The 17,436-nt window shown below is 45.6% G+C and overlaps 1 protein-coding gene across 1 annotated transcript in view; it reads right to left on the bottom strand.

Annotated features, from left to right (window-relative positions):
* sptbn5 (spectrin, beta, non-erythrocytic 5) overlaps positions 1–17,436 on the bottom strand; it is a 44,112-nt gene that overhangs the window by 23,122 nt on the left and 3,554 nt on the right. Inside the window, exons 2-32 of the mRNA XM_073483049.1 lie at positions 16,373–16,495; positions 13,794–14,090; positions 13,365–13,481; positions 12,905–13,059; positions 12,557–12,785; positions 9,373–9,459; positions 9,169–9,276; positions 8,934–9,018; positions 8,612–8,745; positions 8,147–8,367; positions 7,887–8,025; positions 7,650–7,784; positions 7,393–7,481; positions 7,083–7,236; positions 6,751–6,954; positions 6,287–6,493; positions 5,655–5,820; positions 5,147–5,283; positions 4,842–5,051; positions 4,595–4,747; positions 4,065–4,195; positions 3,692–3,943; positions 3,297–3,372; positions 2,934–3,145; positions 2,517–2,766; positions 2,265–2,404; positions 1,595–1,694; positions 1,167–1,337; positions 905–1,069; positions 580–669; positions 350–486 (exon numbers count right to left, since the gene is read on the bottom strand). Coding sequence (XP_073339150.1) covers positions 350–486; positions 580–669; positions 905–1,069; positions 1,167–1,337; positions 1,595–1,694; positions 2,265–2,404; positions 2,517–2,766; positions 2,934–3,145; positions 3,297–3,372; positions 3,692–3,943; positions 4,065–4,195; positions 4,595–4,747; positions 4,842–5,051; positions 5,147–5,283; positions 5,655–5,820; positions 6,287–6,493; positions 6,751–6,954; positions 7,083–7,236; positions 7,393–7,481; positions 7,650–7,784; positions 7,887–8,025; positions 8,147–8,367; positions 8,612–8,745; positions 8,934–9,018; positions 9,169–9,276; positions 9,373–9,459; positions 12,557–12,785; positions 12,905–13,059; positions 13,365–13,481; positions 13,794–14,090; positions 16,373–16,495 — 4,874 coding nt within the window. The remainder of the gene's footprint in view (positions 1–349; positions 487–579; positions 670–904; positions 1,070–1,166; positions 1,338–1,594; positions 1,695–2,264; positions 2,405–2,516; positions 2,767–2,933; positions 3,146–3,296; positions 3,373–3,691; positions 3,944–4,064; positions 4,196–4,594; positions 4,748–4,841; positions 5,052–5,146; positions 5,284–5,654; positions 5,821–6,286; positions 6,494–6,750; positions 6,955–7,082; positions 7,237–7,392; positions 7,482–7,649; positions 7,785–7,886; positions 8,026–8,146; positions 8,368–8,611; positions 8,746–8,933; positions 9,019–9,168; positions 9,277–9,372; positions 9,460–12,556; positions 12,786–12,904; positions 13,060–13,364; positions 13,482–13,793; positions 14,091–16,372; positions 16,496–17,436) is intronic.

Genomic DNA, 17,436 nt, shown 5'->3' with positions numbered 1-17,436 from the left:
CAAACACGTTAATTTGCCTTTAGCATCTTCAAATAAAAGCAATTATTTCTCTGAGTGAAGATAAGAGTTATCTGTTCTTTGTTTGTTTCTGTTGGCAGAAATCTGAATGTTTAAGGTATTTAAGTTGAGTGAGATTGTTACTACAGACAGATATTTGCTCCCATGTATTCAGTTTACTGTCTGGTGATAGTTTCCTGTTTTGTAATGAATAGTACCTATTTTCTGTTTAAATAAAGCCAGTTCTCATCGTCCAACATCCTGCTAAAGTCTACAATCAACCTGGACTGAAGTGGATCCTGCTGTTTCACTGCAGCTAACCCCCCCTGCAGAGTGAACAGAGTGGACTCACAGAGTCAGGTAGGTGTCGGTCTCCTGGAGGATCCTCTGGGAGTCGAAGTGATTGGAGGCCAGGTGTTTGGCCCTGCTGACGATGGAGTTGATCTTCTCCGCCAGCTCCTTGGCCTCCTGCTCCAGCTGCTGATGCTCCTTCACACAGAAACACAGCAATTACTGACCGCTAACAGGCTAACTACTGTATGTAAGGACGCTAGACTCAGTGTTAGCCTGATGTGACCTCACCTTCAGGAGCTGACGGCTGGAGCGGAGGTCGTGACCTTTGGCAGCGTTGTTCAGCATCCACTGGATGGCCTCGATCTTCAGCTTGGCATCCTGAGAGAGAAGGAGAGTTAAACTACAGAAGGCTCAGGTTCAGTGATCTATACGACATTCATCAACATATTTGTCGTCATTTCCTTTGGTAGTTGAGCTTCTTTACGAATCTAAATTGGAAAAACAAGAGATACTCAGCTCGTTAAGGAGGCGATCAATTATCTAGAAAATGAGTATTGTGGTTTAATAGTTAGGCTGAGTCCGTGATTCACTGTGAATATCTCAGTGTTTGTACCTGCAGCAGCTCCATCAGCTGCTCCTGCTGTCCCGCCTGTCTCAGTTTGTCTCCTCTGTCGGCCATCTTGTCCTGAAGTTCCTTCCAGCGGCCGCTGAGCTGAGTCGTCTTCCTCCTGATGCTCTTACTGTTGTAGTGCTCTTCAGCAAGCATCTCCTGCCCCAGCTGGACACACATCACATTATTTTAGCTGTGTTTACACAACGTGACGTCAGTGAAGTCGAGCAGTCGTTAGACTGGGAACCAGTGAGCAAAACTTTACCTGAACCAGTCTGTCCAGCCACACCTGGTTCGCCTGCATCTCCCTTTCAGCCGCCTCGTGTCTCTTCAGCTTGCGGAGGATGTTGGTGGGGTCGCGGTACGACTCGTCCTCCGCCACCTTAAACTTCTCCTCCATCCACAGCAGCAGCTCGTCTGAATCTCTCTGGAACTCCTGCAGCACAAACATCAGGCAGAGGTGAGGTGAACATGTGGACATGGATCTTTATTTTGTCCTGTTTTTGATGGCCAGTGGAGTTAAGTAGTAACGGATCATTAAAATCTAAACGTTCATCCTCTGCTAGAAGGAATGTTTTCAGCAAATGTCACCAGTGAACGCCTGTGAAGAAGCTTTCAAACAGAAACAGTGGTGCTATAAGAACCACTGAGGCATCTGGGCCAACATCATGATAAATAATAAAATAATAATACCTGATATTTCTTTGAGGCCAGCAGCAGACTCCTCCTCTGCCTGCTGCTCTCCTTTAACTTCCCGTTGGCCGTCTGGATGCTCTTGCTTCTCTCCTTGATGCTTTGAAACAGCATGACACATAAAAGAAATCAAAATGTATTCAAAAACTAAAAAACATAGTTACTGCAGGTTTTTGTTTCATAAATTTGAAAATCCTTCGTTTGATATAATTCAGATTTTGCATCATAGTTCACTGAAACCTGTTCATTCATCAATCAGTCTTTATCTGTCCAGCACCAATTCACAACAAAAGTCATCTCACGACACTTTTCAAATTGAGCAGGTCTAAACAATAACCCGTCAGTAAATTATCTCCAGAGACCCAACAGTTCCCTCATGAGCAGCACTTGGCGACAGTGATGAGACAAAACTGCCTTTAACGGCAGAAACCTCGAGCAGAACCGGACTCGGTGGTGGGCGACCATCTGCCTCCTTATTACAGCCAGAACAATACCAGATGTGTCAGGTCAATGTTAAAATGATATTTGAGAGTTTAAAGAACAAAAAATGTTTGTGTTTATCTACACATAGCATGAACATACATTATTAGATCCAATACAAATGTTGTTTTGGGTTTTCTGCAGTGAACCTGCTGCTCCCCACGTCTGTGTGGCGTCTCTGTTCTCTTACTGTTTTGCAGCGTAGTGCTGCTGGTTGATGAGCTCCTGACTGCGTTCAGTGAAATGATCGACTTGCTGGTCCAAAGCCTTCAGGAGACCCTCCAGCTCCTCCTGTCGGCCCAGCAGACTGTGGACACTGTCCACTGAGTCCTGCACCCATAAACACACATTGATTAACACACAGAAGTCGTTTAAACTGTTTGAAACTTGGTGCCAAACATCATGAGGACCATGAAAACAGATCAGAGTGAAGCGTCCTCACCCCAACATCTTTGACTCGCAGTCGGGCTTCGTGTCCACTCAGCGCCGCCTCGATCCGGTCTCCTTCCTGGTTCAGCCTCTGAAGCTCCACCCCCTGCTCCAATAGCTCCTTCCTACTGGTCCACATCTTGTCGAGCTTGGACCAGTCAGCAGTGAGGGTGTCCAGGGTTTGTTGGATGTCAACACTCCCCGTCTTCCCATTGGCTGAGCCCTTCTGAAGAGACTTCCCCAACGTCTCCATCTCCTTCAGCCTGAGAAAACACAAACACGATGGACTCATTCGACCTGAACACATCACGTCCACCTGCAGTTATTAATGTGGAACTTCTCTGTGGCTCAAATCAAATGTAGTTTTCCTTCTTGTAAATTCAGTCACAAGAACATCTTTCTGGTTCTGCTGAGAACAGAGAGTCTCTACCTGTTCCTCTGCTCCTCCATCTCTAGCCGGAGCTCCTGGTGTTGCTCCAGCAGAGCCACGGCCGAGGCCACGTCAGTCGCCGTCTCCTCCTGCAGGAGGCGCTCCTGGACCGAGCCGGCCCAGCGCTGCAGCTCCTTGGCCTGCTGCTGGAAGCTCTGCAGCCTGCGGGCCTCCTCCAGGAGGCGCTGTCTGTCGGCCGCCTGACGCTTCAGCTGGTCCACGAGAGAACAGGAGAAACGTAAGAACGAGAGGCGAGATGCACTGACTCATCGCTCACCATTCGATTACATACATATTTTGATTTATAGTAAATGATGTCATGAAAGTAAAAGTTCAGTCTGTGATGATGAATTGAAGTCAAACCTGACTCAGCAGAGCCTCCAGACCTCGGACCTCCTCTGTGATGGCTGCGCTCTCTGCTGGACTGCAGTCCTTCTTCCTGTAGGACAGGAAATAATGTCATGGACCTCAAGACACAGCGAACATCAGAGGAGATCAAACCAGCTGATGAAAACATTTCAGCTTTTCAGGTCATAATTATCCCTTTCTGGCCCAAATCTGAGAACATATCTGTTATTATATTTATAGTCTGCTTTTCATCAACATCGTGATTGTTCTTCTTTCAGATCTTCAACCATTCGGACAAAGTCTTCAATAAAACTGTGGCAGCAAGAAAATACAGAATCAATCAAACTTTTTAACAACAAGGTTTCATGAAAAGGAAACTGAGGTTTCTTCAGTCTAAATGAGAGCCGTACATCTTGGCGACGCTCTTCAGGTAGGCGATCTTGCCCTCCAGGGCCTGGATGTCTCTGAGGGCCTGAGCCTGGTTCTTCTCCTCGGCCTGCAGGGTGAAGGAGCTGCAGCCCACGTCCACGGTGTCGAGCCGGGTCAGCTGATCCTGCAGCTGAGCTTTGGCCTCCTCGCAGCTCTGCAGGAAGGACTGAACGTCCGCTGTGCTCAGCAGCTCGTGTGCTTTCTCATCCTTCAGCTGCTGGATCCGATCCCACCTGCAGACAGGAGGGACGGGAGGTCAGAGCAGAGTGAGATAACTGATCACCGATAGATGATCAATAATATGCAGTGTGAGTATCATCAGCGTCACTGTACAGTTTGATGTTCAGTCTGTACCTGTTGGACACACTCTTCTGTCTGGCCAGGATCTCTCTCTGTTTACTGTGTCGGCTCTTCACCAGTTCCTCCGCCATTTTGATGATGTCATCCAACTGGCCACGCCCACTGGCCAGCTCAGTCAGGAAGTTCTGGAACAGGAAGTCAACACAGGCTAGTTTGTTGATATTTGAGTTTATGTGGTTTGAATTTTCCTCTTTAAAATCTTTTTCAAGTTTTTTATTGGCTCCAGTCCAGCTGTTCGTGTTCCGTTGGTCATTTTAGAAGTTAAATAAAAGTTTGGGTGAAATTCAGACACTGAAACTGGAGATGAAAAACTTCAACAACAGAACATAATCAATCAGGCCTGAATCAGATTAATCAAGACCTCTGTCCAAAAAAGAGAAAATCCAATGAGCGACTATCTGGATCCATCTGAATATCTCCAAGAGAAAGAACTTATTTCCCAAAGTTGTTGTACTATCCCTTTAACACATGACCTGGTTTAAATTCTTTAAGTTAATGTATCACACTGAGCGAAGTCTTCGTACCTCGTATTTGGCCTGAACGACTCCCAGGTTGTCGGCGTCGGTGCTGAAGGTGTTCAGGACGTTCTCCTTGTCCTCCATCCACGACTCGAACTCCTGACAGCTGTTGTAGAATCGATGAAGACGCAGCGTCTCCTCCAGACTCCTCGTCTTCGACTGCAGACACAAAAACAAACAAATATGAAGTCTTTTCATTCAATTTGTCCCTCACAGTATCATCAGACTACATTTCCCACGATGCCCCTGTCACCTTGACCAGGTTGTACAGGGAGTTGTAGTCCTGGTCCAGGCTGGCCCGCGTGCTCTCCACAGTGTCCCTCTGGTACTGCGGATCTGGCAGCCATGTTGTCTGGATCTCAGCCGTGCCGCGACGCATCGAGCGGCTTCGCCTCGGACGACTCAACTTCCTGCTCGGGCTTTCTGGCACACCATTGGTGGAGGACGGGGTGGGGGGAGGAGCCTGAGCAGAGAGAGGAAGAAGAAGAAGATTGATCTAAAAGATCTCTACAGGTAAGACTGATGTAAATGTTATTGATTATTGATTACTGATCGTACAGCGGCTGGCAGCAGCGACAGGTAGGTTGTGGGGATGAGCTGCTGGTTTCCTCGGCCGTCTCTCGCCAGAACTCGATCTCCATCCGGCTCAGTGCTGACGATCGTCACAATCTCACTGCGATCCCACTGATACTGACCTGGAAATCAGTTCAGACCAAATTACTTCACATTTTTCAGATATTTTTTATTTTAACTTTTCCTCCACCTGAGGTCAATCTTCCTTTTTATTAATGAATACCTGCCTTTTCTGCATCAATAACGAGTGGAAATGTCTTTATTTATGTGAAGAAAACAATTCAAAATATAAATCTATCAAATCTATCTGAGGCAGCGAAAACAGCAATCTAACTATTATAACCAACTGGTATATAAAGATGGCATATAATGATGGTATATAAAGATGTATTGTGCTTTAACTGTCCTGGTGACCGAACATCATCATGTCGAAGCTTGTGTCATTTCCCATCATGCTCTGCTGTGTGGCAGTGACAGAGCGGACCTCCTGTACCTCGGCTGTATCTGAAACGGAGCTTCGCCCTGCTGTCCTCCCTCTGAGAGCTCCCAGAGCCCCTCCCACTACTGGCGCCAGGTGATAGTGATGTCATCGCTCCTGGCCCCTCCTCCTCATCAGAGGAGTCGCTGTATTGGATCATTTTACTCTGCTGAGGCTCCGCCTACACCAGGAGAGACGGTTTTTAGAAGAAAAACATCAACTGTGAAGTGAAAATCAGTTTTCTGCCTTCTGAGTTGTCACGTAGCAGCAGAGAGGAGAAGAGTGATGTGACTTTGAATCTCTATCAGCTGAAGATAAAATGACAATCACAGTAAACGTAGTCAGAAAAAATACTGCAGAAGTCAATAATTATAAATATAATCTAAAGAAACATAATAAAGATTGTAAAATATATTAAAAGCAATAAAGTGATGAACATATATATATATATTTTAAACCATTTTTTTATTTTAATAATGAAAGGTCATGTAAACACCTGCAGGTGAGAAATCATCACAAGCTTATTAAAAACTAAAAGAGAGTAACAATGTAAAGTGTTTAAATCTGTAAATAAAAATAACAAAGCACAATAAAAAATCAATAAACATGAAAATCTCTGACTGATTACGATCAGCTTCTATACTCACAGTCAGCGCCGTCAGCTGCGCCGCGCTCCTCGCCTGCTCCGACAGCCTCTTTATCTCCGAGCCGTAGGCCGCCATCTCCTTCTCCAACCGCAGGTGGCGCTGCAGCAACGCCGCCGTGCTCGACTCGTCCTTCCCATGATCCTCGCTGGTCAGCAGCGGTTTCCTGTCGCCCAGCCAGGAGTTGGCCTCCGCCACATCTGCAAAGTACTGAACAGAGAGAGGGCAGTCAGCTGTGGTCGTCAGAGAGCCGGAGGGAAGTCTCAGTGGCTTCTTCACTTTGAATAAACGAGAGAGTGAATCGTACAACAGTTTGTGTTAATCAATAGCTTAGCTTCAGCGCTAGGCTAGGCACAGCTAGTGTGGCTGTGTTCAAGCTGTATTCTCCCTCTGAGAAACATGTAATAAATAACAACAGAACTTCTTCCTTCCTCCTATTCTGCTCGGTTCCTGTTTCCTCGTTCTACCTGTTTGATGACGGCGGCGGCCTGCAGTCTGTCGCGGCGCCCTGTCGCCTCGTCGGTCATGTGACTCCACTGCTTCTTCAGGGTCCTGATCCACTTCTGGATGGCTCGCTGGCTGACCTGACTCTGTTTGGACAGCAGGTCCTGACCTCGAGCCAGAACCCCCTGATACAGAGACTCCTGGGCCTGAAGCTCCGCCTCCAGAACCTGACACGGCATCAATCAGATTTATTGAATCGATTGGAACTGATTCAGATCAGAGAGACTTTCAGTTTGTTCAAATACTTTCATCTGCATCCTTAAAGATGTCGAGTACGATGACTCGTGTGTCCCACCTTGTGTTTGTGTTGGCTCAGCTCGATGTGGTTCAGGTCTCGTCCCAGTCCGGCGGTCTGCAGCCTCAGCCAGCGCTCATACAGCCACGCCTCCAACTCCTCACAGTCATGGAAGAACTCAAACAACCTCAGCTGAGCCTCCAACTGTCTCCTCCTGATGGAGGAAGAGGAGGAGAGGAGAGGAGAGGAGAGGAGAGGAGAGGAGAGGAGAGGAGAGGAGAGGAGAGGAGAGGAGACAAACAGAGAGTATTGGGTCTGTTGCTGATGAGTTAATCAATCAGAAGCTGTTGGAGTGAAAACAGAAGAGAACCTGCTGCTGCTGAGAGACACCAGAGATTTGTACTGAGTGTCGAGAGCTCTCACTCTGCTCTGAATCTGCTGACCGTCTCTCACTTTCACCTGGCAGGAAGACAAAGACAGGTCAACATTCAAGGTTAGATCAAATCTTCACTCTATGTATCCATACAAATGATCACAGCATCATTTTCTTCATCGTGCAGCGGTGGTTAGTACAGTACTGGAGTATGTGCTGTCTGACAGTAATGTGGATGATCATGAGTATTGTACCTTGAGCGCTCTGCTGCTGATGGCGCTGATGGTTTCACCGTGAGCTGAGATCTGAGCCTCCAGCAGATCCTGTTTCTGGAGGAGAGACTCCACCTCAGCCAGCTGTTTGCCCAGTTCAGACGAACTGGCCTGGGACTGGAGACAGAGACAGAGAGGGGAGACGGTAGAGACCAGAAGATTTCACATTTGAATTATTTAATAATAAAATGTGTTAATACAGTTTCAAGGTAAACTCACCTGTAGCTCCTTCAGTTCCTGGGAGACGAGCTCCACGTCTCTGAGGACGCTCAGATTTTCAACTACATTTCCCAGCAGCACCTTCTGCTCTTGGAGCTGCTGCAGCAGGTCCTTCCACCGATGACTGATGCTCTCCTCTCTGACAAACACACACAGATATATGTTCATGTTCATGCCGTACACACACACACATAAAATGCCCTCTGTGATCGAGAACATCTTAGTTTTAGTCCAGTTTCTGGACGATGGTTCTCACTCACCTCCTGATGATCTGCTCCTTGCTGTGGTAGTTTCCTCTCTCGATGGTCTTGGCCATGTCTCTCAGAGCGTCGAAGCGAGGCTCTCTGGCCAGAGCGTCGGTGGCCAGGGCCGCCAGACGCCGGCCGGCCGCCTGAGCCTCCTCCAGGGTGGAGAGAGCTCGGACGTCCTGCCTCCGGATCAGACGCAGCGTGTCCTCCAGGTACCCGTCCCTCAGCTCTGCCTGAGAAATGAGAACAAAGCTTACTTATGTCTTCATCCTTCAGAGGTTTAGAGAGCAACATGTAGCCTTCAACTTTTTTACTTTACATTTGGCTAATGTCAGGACAGTAATGGGTTAAAGAAATGTCTTTACTTCAATGCCACTGAAGTTAAAGTTCACTTACAGTCCAAAACATAAAGAGAGACTAAATCTTTACAGACTGGTTAGATCTCATAAAGTTTGTAATGATGTCTTTGGTACAGACCTTCCTCCCAAACTTCTGGGCGAGCTGCTCCAGGCTCTCCAGGCGAAGCAGCGCCTCCTGCAGGGCTCGCTCTCGCTCATGTTCAGCTCTCTCCAGCAAAACCCAACTCTTCTCTATGTCGCTCAGAGTTTTACCTTCAAATACACAAAACTCAGTGTTAGCTCATGTAGGAAATGTGGTGTTATAGAAGGCTACAGAGGTCAACGGGGTCATTTTTCTTATGACATCATCATATCGTGTCAATCTAATGTGAGTTATGTGCCATGGCAAAATAACAATATAATACAACAAAGTGTCTCAGCGTGTGGATGTGAATTAATACCCTCTGGAGGATTGTAAGCCCACTGGTTGTTCGCTGCCAGCTGAGTCTTCAGACTGAACAGATGAGCTTCAATCGCTCCACGCTCCTGAAGACACGACCAGAAAATCACAAGATAAAATATTAATGCACAGTAATAAAACACACACGCAAGACAAACCTCGATCTGAGGTCTCTGAGAAATCGAACTGAGCTGAGTGAACGAAGGAGGTTCTGGATTAAATGATCACAGTCTCACCTGGTATTTGGGAGGTTTCTCCACAGTTCTGTAGGTCTTGAAAGTCATCATCAGCTTCTGCATCTCCCTCACAGAGTTCGGGAATCGTCTGTCGTTCAGCTGCACCACCTGATCAATCAGCCACACGATAATCAATCAGTTCATCGTGACGGACGTTCTTTCTCTCGTTTCCTTAAATGTGACAACTGTTGCTGTGTTTGTCACCTTGGTTTTGATCCAGTGAAGCAGATCTGAGACCAGTCTCTCATACTGGACCTTCATGTTGTCCAGCTCCATCAGCATCCCGACTATCTGAGGACAACATTCGAGACACAAATTCTTAATTATTCTGCTGTCTCAATGTCACACTGAAGTTTCTGCTGTCCGTCTGTCACCAACTCTGAGAAGTTCTCATCTAACGAACGAAGCAGCTGAAGCAGCTTCAGAGGAACAACAGCACAGGACGATGGAGACACATAACAAACCTTGTCCAGGGATCTGGTGGAAGACTCTCTCCTGTACTGCCTCTTCACCCACTGACCACTGAGACGTCCTCCCACTGACATCCTGTTCACTCTGTCACACACCTCACCCAGCTAAACACACCTGAAACACCTGGAACGCACCTGGACACAACCTGTACTTTCTTTACCTAATGAGAAAAAGTCCTGTTGGTCAAAAGAGACACATCTATGCACCTGAACCGAGCTCTGACAGAACCGCTGCACTTAGTACATACGACATGTGACAGGTAAACATGGATACACCTGGTACACCTGGTACATACAATACAACTGCTGGGGACGCTTCTAGATAATTCAACCACACCTGGTTACACCTGTGTTACCTCCAGTTTTATCATTTTAAATCTCTACGTATCCACAACGGACCTGTGCACACCTGGAATCAGCCATTACTGATCGTCTGTTTGATACGCACTCACACACCGGGGACACACCTGAACCCACCTGTACAAGTCAACCATCACTATGTGACCCCAGGTAAATCACTGGACCTGGACATACCTGGTTCACCTGCGACATGAACATACACAGCCAACATTGTTTGAGCTCCAACCATCACAACACAACATGAAGAGGTCAGAGGATCAATAATCCAAAGAATCAATGAACCGATCACTGAAATACTTCAACACACTGAAGGTATCTGGACTTTACTTCTGACTCCTCCTCTCTACACCTGACCACAAACACCTGAACACAAACACCTGAACACAAACACCTGACCACAAACACCTGAACTTTCTCCTCCTCACAGCTTCAAACAGCCTCGTTACTTTAGTTTGGTGCATCTGAGGTGAATTATGGATTATTGTTATTTCCCAACATCACCAGACTGATGTCGACCTATCAGAGCACATCACGCACGGCAGACGCAGCGAGACGAGACAAAGACGTAAAAGACGTGAACAGACAGAGAGGGAGGCTGAATGGGGAGAAAAGGCGTGTTAGTGTCTCGTATCTGCAGAGAGTTTCTTATTTTCTCTCTTTGTTGCTGCTCGGGACGCTTTACCAACCCAACATGTGGCTGTTTGACGTCCTGGGAATGAGACTCAACTATCAACTATCTTTGTGGTGCGTTCAGGAACAGCTGGGACAAATCCTACTGACTCTACCTTTAATTTTAATAGTCTTTGAATTATATTAATATGACGTGAGCTTCAGTTAGCTTTGACCACTAATGTCCTTCAGAGGGAGACTTTTTACTCTGAAGAGTACATGTCAGAACCTGTACTCGATTACTTTTACTGGAGTAAAGAAGTTGGATCAGTACTTCTACTTTTACCAGAGCCTGTTTTTACACAAGTATCTGAACTTCTCCTGGAGGAAACACTGTGTGGACGTGGATATAATGACTAACTGGATATAATGACTAAGTGAGTAAAGAGTAGTTCAGTCTGTTAAGTTCAGAAAACAACATCATGTTCTTGTAATGCAGCCTTTAAAACCAGGAGAAGACAGCAGGCATGATCTGAAGGAAACCTTTACAGCACAGCAAACATCTGCATCAGACCGGAGTCCAACTGAAATCCTTACAAAGTTCAGAAACCGACAAACAGGAGAGAAATTACAACTTTCTCGCCAACACACAGACATCTGTGGTTGTTCTGCATGTGAAGAATCTCTCATCTGTGCAGCTACAACACAACACAGCCCTCAGACAAACATGTAGCCAGCGACCCAACACAGACAACAACACAAGAATCTCCAGCAGACTGAAAATCCTCGGTGGTTTAGTTCAGACTGAGCTGAGCCAGAGACTCGTCTCCTCTCTGAGCCGGTGCTGACAGCAGGTAAAGGTGTGCAGCTTCAGTTTGGTTCAGCAGGTGTTTCTCTTCCTGCCTCCAGCAGTGTGTTACTGTGTGTGTGTGTGTGTGTGTGTGTGTGTGTGATCTCATCTGATTAGCTTAGCCTCTTTAGCCCCGCCCACAATCACCCACACAGGATAGAGAGGCTCTGAGGTCACCTGACCAGCAAACATGAGACATCACCTCCAGTAATCCTTCATCAATGTCTCTCTGATTCACTCACCTGGTTTTCTACACCAGCTGTCTGCTGTGTTTTCATTCAGGTGTGTGTGTTTTCATTCAGGTGTGTGTGTTCTGCTCTGTGTGTTGTAGCTCTGTCAGCAGGTGACTTCCTGTTTGACTCTAATCCAGCAGTAATCCACCATGTCTGACAGGCAGGAGGAGGCCGACGGATTAGAGACAGTCACCATGTGAGTGTGTGAGGCAGCTGCTGTTCCTAACTCAGCCTGCAGAGGGCGGACAAGTCCACAGTTTGTTCTACCTGAGCCACTTCTCTTTAACTACTATTTCTTTAATGAATAAACAGGTGGACTCTTGTTTATGTTAAATTAAAAGTGAAACAATCTGTTCATGCAGCAAGGACATTTAACTTGACAAGAAATCTTCAATCAAGTTGTTTGTTAGAAATAAGACGACTGACGGTGTTCAGATGTTTGAAATAAGTAGAAAATTATGATTTTTAGATCAAACTACTTGAGATTCTTCTTTCTTTCCTCTCCTTTCCTTTTGATTAGTCTCTTTTCCTTTCCTTACTTTCCTTTCCTCTCCTTTCCTTTCCTTTTGATTCATCTCTTTTCCTTTCCTTACTTTCCTTTCCTTACTTTCCTTTCTGTTTCCTTTTCCAGTAAATGACTCAGTTTCAGTGTCCAGGTGTCGAGCCTGATCGAGACCTCCACACACACTCAGTGGTGGTCAATACTTATGACATCACTTATTTAACATTACGTTGTAGAAATCTGTTTGATTCCTTTCATAAAAGCAAACGAAGGGAAACGTCTGAGGGGGTGAATACGTTTTAAAGCCACTATGTGATGTATGTGTCTGAGTGTCTGAGTGCTGCCCCCTGGTGGTGGTTCAGACCTTGGCGAGTCTCTTCTGGATGGTCTGGCCCTGCTTCATCTTGGAGAAGTAGTGGTAGTATAGAGACACGTAGGTCATGATGGACTTCTCGTCCGGACGAGGGACCACCATGTCCTCCACCTCCAGCAGCTGCATGATCCCGAACTCCCGCTCCGCCAAGGTGAAGGCGTGCTGCAGGTTACGAACGGCGTCGTCGCCATGGAGGCGGCGGTAGTCGAAAAGGTCAGGCCTGGGATGGAGAGACAGAGAGAGAGGATGGAGAGTGGAAAGTGTGTGTGTGTGTGTGTGTGTGTGTGTGTGTGTGTGTGTGTGTGTGTGTGTGTGTGTGTGTGTGTGCGCGCGTGTTACCGGTGCGCGTGGATGAGGGCGTTGAAGGCGAGTCCGTCCCTCCAGCTGGACGAGAAGTCCTGCACATCGACACCATGGTAACCTGCCGTTTTCCTCTGACACCAGATCAGCAGAGCCTCCTTTGCCGAGCGATGAGCAACGCTGGCTCCGCCCCCCTGATAGGAAAGGAAAGGAAAGGAAAGGAAAGGAAAGGAAAGGAAGACAAAGAAAAGGAAGTAGGGAGGAGAGGAGAAAAGAAGACCCAGAAAAAGAAAAGATGGAGAGGAAGAAAGAGGAGATGAAGCTGATGTTGGGTTGAGTCATTTCAGATTAAATCAGATCATTCAGTGAATAATGATCGTTCATAAACTGAATTGATTGTTTTGTTGAGTCTATCAGATGATTGTATGAGGAGTAAAAACATGACGACAGGTGAACTACAGGTATAATAACCCTCCACTGAAGGTCTTATGTTTGTTACCTCCTCCAGGTTGATGGGTCCGATCTGGAACCGGAGGATGATGATCCACAGCAGACCCAGGATCAGCGTACGGTCCCCGTCCACCACATTCTCTGGCCCAATCAGATCCACCCGAATCTGACAGAAACACAGTGATTGGTTGGTTTTTGAGTTGGTCAAGATGAACTAACAGGATCAGATTTAAAGACCCTCCCTTCAAACCTTCAGTGAAATTTGATTTAGATTCTTAAAACAGATTAAAGCAGCTTGCTCAGTAAAAACAATCCACTGTCTCAGAACCAGCACCATCAAGCAGGGTAAGAAGTGGACAGGGACAGGACTTCACTTTGGTCTTCAGACTCTGAATGACTCCAACAGGTGAGTTACCTTGGTTCTGAGGAAGCCGATTGGTGGGGACAGGACTCTGTCTGAGACGGACAGGTGAGTTACCTTGGTTTTGAGGAAGCCGATGGCGATGCTGTTGTTCTCCAGACAGTGGACTCTGAGTTTGCGGCGGCTGGGCGGAGGCAGCGTCTCTCTGGAGATGAGCTCCAGCAGACGGATCAGAGCGACTCCTGTCTTCAGCTCCGTGTAAACATCCGTCAGCTCCGCCTTCTCCTGCAGGAGGAGGTGACAGTTAACGACTGACAGGTGACCTTTGACTCTGATGTGCAGCAGGTGAACTATGAGGAACTTTGTACTGAAACAACTGTAACGTACAACCGATACTCTCTTGATTTGATGACTCTGGTTGCTGAAGCCTCAGACTTCAGATAAACTTTGATTTTGTCCATCACTTCTTTTAACATGAACAGGAGGACTGATTCTTGTTGTTTAAAGATGTAAGTAAGTGTGTTTACAGCTCTGTGACGGGCAGGAAGTTCACTGTGAGAGCCAAATTCCCCCAAGGTCACTCTGAGTGGACTGAAGAGTGTTACATAACATCTCAGGACATCCTGGTTATCTACAGGTCAGGGTACATCTTTCGTTAAGTGGAGTGTTTGTTTTAAATCTAGACTCCCTGTCACCGAGCGTCCAGCATCTCTTCATGCACATCTTCCAAGACCTGAGGTTTTATTGTCGGTATGTTGGACCGCTGGTCGGACAAACAGGACATCTGAAGATGTCACTTTGGACTCTGAACTTTGGGAGTGTGATGGACAATTGTCATCATTTTATGCCGACAGCTCGACTTCTCTCGTCACACAGGTGTATAAGACATACGGCCGTGGATCTGACAACTCGACCGTGAAGGTCATCATTGATCTTTGGCCTGTGGAGGTTCACTGGACACTGAAGATATTAATAATAATACTAATAAGTCAAGTACTTTTGACTCCAGCTACATTTATTGGATCTTTTTAGTTAGCCTACTAGCTAACGATATAAAACATAATCAACAATTAGATAACGATGTATTATTTTATTGTCTCCATGATAAGATGAGACTTTATTGATCTTATCAGTATGATATGACTGTCACAATACAGTGATGAAATGATGAAACACATGAAAGCATCAATAAAAGTGTATGAGTGTAACAGTAGAACTCATTGATGAACTGTTGCACATTTCCAGATATATTACAGAGGACATGAGCTCATGGTGAAAAGCTGCAGATCTTTGCAGGATGATACGTGGGTAAAGTAAAAATGTGGGTGGAAACAGTGACAGAGTGAGAGCTCTGCACTTCTCCCTCCCTGCTGCCATCCTGCAGAAATCTCAGAGGAATTCTGGGAATGAAGCAGCAGCGGGCCTCAGTGTTCAGCCAACAGCTGGCAGACGGTTATCAGAGAAAACACGTGAAATCAAACCCAGAGTAGACTCACATCTGTTGGACACGAGACAGAGCACCAACACTTATCTCCATGTTCTGTGTTGTTCATTCTGAGAACGTGTGGACGCTGAGAGCAGCTGTCTCAGTTACAATCTCTGATGATTACTGTTTGTGTTAGCAGCTGAGACACAGTTAATAACTGGTTATCAGGCGGGAACAATAACACTGACATCATTAATGACATCATCACTGCAGCCACAAAACCAGTGGTGGAGGAAGCATTACTTTACTCAAGTCAAAGTACTTATACTGCACTGTAACAATACTGTTACTGCATTGAAACAATCTTAATCTGAAATGTAACCAGTAACTAAAGCTGTCAGATAATGAAGTGCAGTAAAAAGTACAACGTTTACCTCTGAGATGTGGTGGAGCCGACGTAAAGTGGCATAAAATGGAAATACTTAGTATAGCACCTTGGATTTGTACTAAAGTATTCAAATAAATGTACTTAGTTACTTTCCAGGTTAAAAACACTGATCAATGATGCTCAAATAAAATACAGGAAGTGTTTGTAATCATCTCACTAAGTAATCTTTCCCTCTGAGATGTAATGGAGTAGAGAGAGAGGGAGAAGGGAGAAAGTTACATGAAAAAGAAAAGACTCAAGTAAAGTACAAGTACCTCAAATGTGTACTTAAGTACAGCAGCTGAGTAAATGTCACAGTGTCAGTGGTGTGCAGGTTGTTCAGTTTCCATGCTGACTGTGTGTGTGTGTGTGTGTGTGTGTGTGTGTGTGTGTGTGTGTGTGTGTGTGTGTTTGTTGTTGCATCAGTGTGCAGACGCATGCATCAGCATTATTATTATTACTGTAACCAACATTAATACAGCGACTCAGCACTGTTCTGTTGCTCTGCCCAGTCCTTGCGTGGCATGACACAGAAATAAAGAAATAACTAACTAACTGCAGTTTGTGTGCAGAGGACCATGTTCAGCAGCCATCCTTCCCAGAGTTCGAGTTATAATCTCTAAAATAATGAAGGTTAGTGCTGGAGATTAATACATAAATAATAAGCCAGAGAGAAAGATGGCCGGGCCTTGTGAAGCCCGTCACATCCTACAGAAGCTCATTTCTGCCAGATAAAAAAAGAAGATGAAACCAAGCCTGAGGAAAAAATATTTCCATTGTAAGTCACAATTATGAGATAAAGTCAAAATCTCATCTCATCTTCCTCACGTCGTCCTGTCTCACCCCGTTCTTGGAGAAGACGCTGTTCATCCACTTGGTGAAGGTTTTCTTCTGGACCGCCATCCTCTGCTCCTGCAGCTCCCTGACTCGCCCCGCCCCATCCTCCTCACCCTCCATCCTGATTGGCTGGAAGCACACAGAGGAAGTTTCAAATATGGTTGAAAATGATCAGCAGTAGGAAGTTTAAGAAATGAAACATATTTAAGCTGGAAGTTGGATAAGTTACGATACGATACGATACGATACGACACGACACGACACGACACGACACGACACGATACGATACGATACGATACGATATGACACGATACGATACGACACGATACGACACGACACGACACGACACGACACGACACGATACGATACGATACGATACAAGAACTTGTATTAATCCTGAAGGAGATGATTGAGCCACAGAATGCTCAAAAATCTAAACTCTGAGAGGTCTGAGGGAGCAGAAATGTGATCAGGACATACAACAGAAATCTGTGCACCAAGTTTTGATGTCAGAGCAGATTTAAGTCCTGATTTTGCAGCTGAAGGAATCACAAAGTCTCCACCATTCATTCATCCAAGTTACTAGTTACTTTACAGATTACATGCTGCACATTTTTAAATTAATTGATTTTCTCATCAATCAGATAAAAACAGTGATTGTGATAATCAGCTGACTCATAGTTTATATATACATTAAATATATGGATCAGTTACTTTACTGATACTTTTGATACTAAAGTACATTTAACATCAGATACTTTAAGACTTTTACTCGAGTATGACTTTTGGGTACTTTTTACAACACTGTCAGTTTATCACAAACATTCAACACATCTGGAGATACGTGGTTTTCACTGGACAGGAAGGTAATCTGAAGAGTAACTAGTAACCAAAGCTGTCAGACAAATGTAGTGAAGTAAAAAAAGTTGCATAAAATGGAAATATTCGAGGAAAGTACCTTAAATTTGTACTGAAGTACTTGAATATCGAGCCGAGCCGAGTTCACTGTCTCTGAGTCAAACAGTTCAAATGAAGAGTGAAGAGTTTATTTTACTTCCTGCTGACAGGAG

Source organism: Pagrus major, chromosome 16, assembly GCF_040436345.1.
Source record: "Pagrus major chromosome 16, Pma_NU_1.0".
NCBI classification, from domain to species: Eukaryota; Metazoa; Chordata; class Actinopteri; order Spariformes; family Sparidae; genus Pagrus; species Pagrus major.
This window is presented reverse-complemented; position numbering and strand designations above follow the sequence as displayed.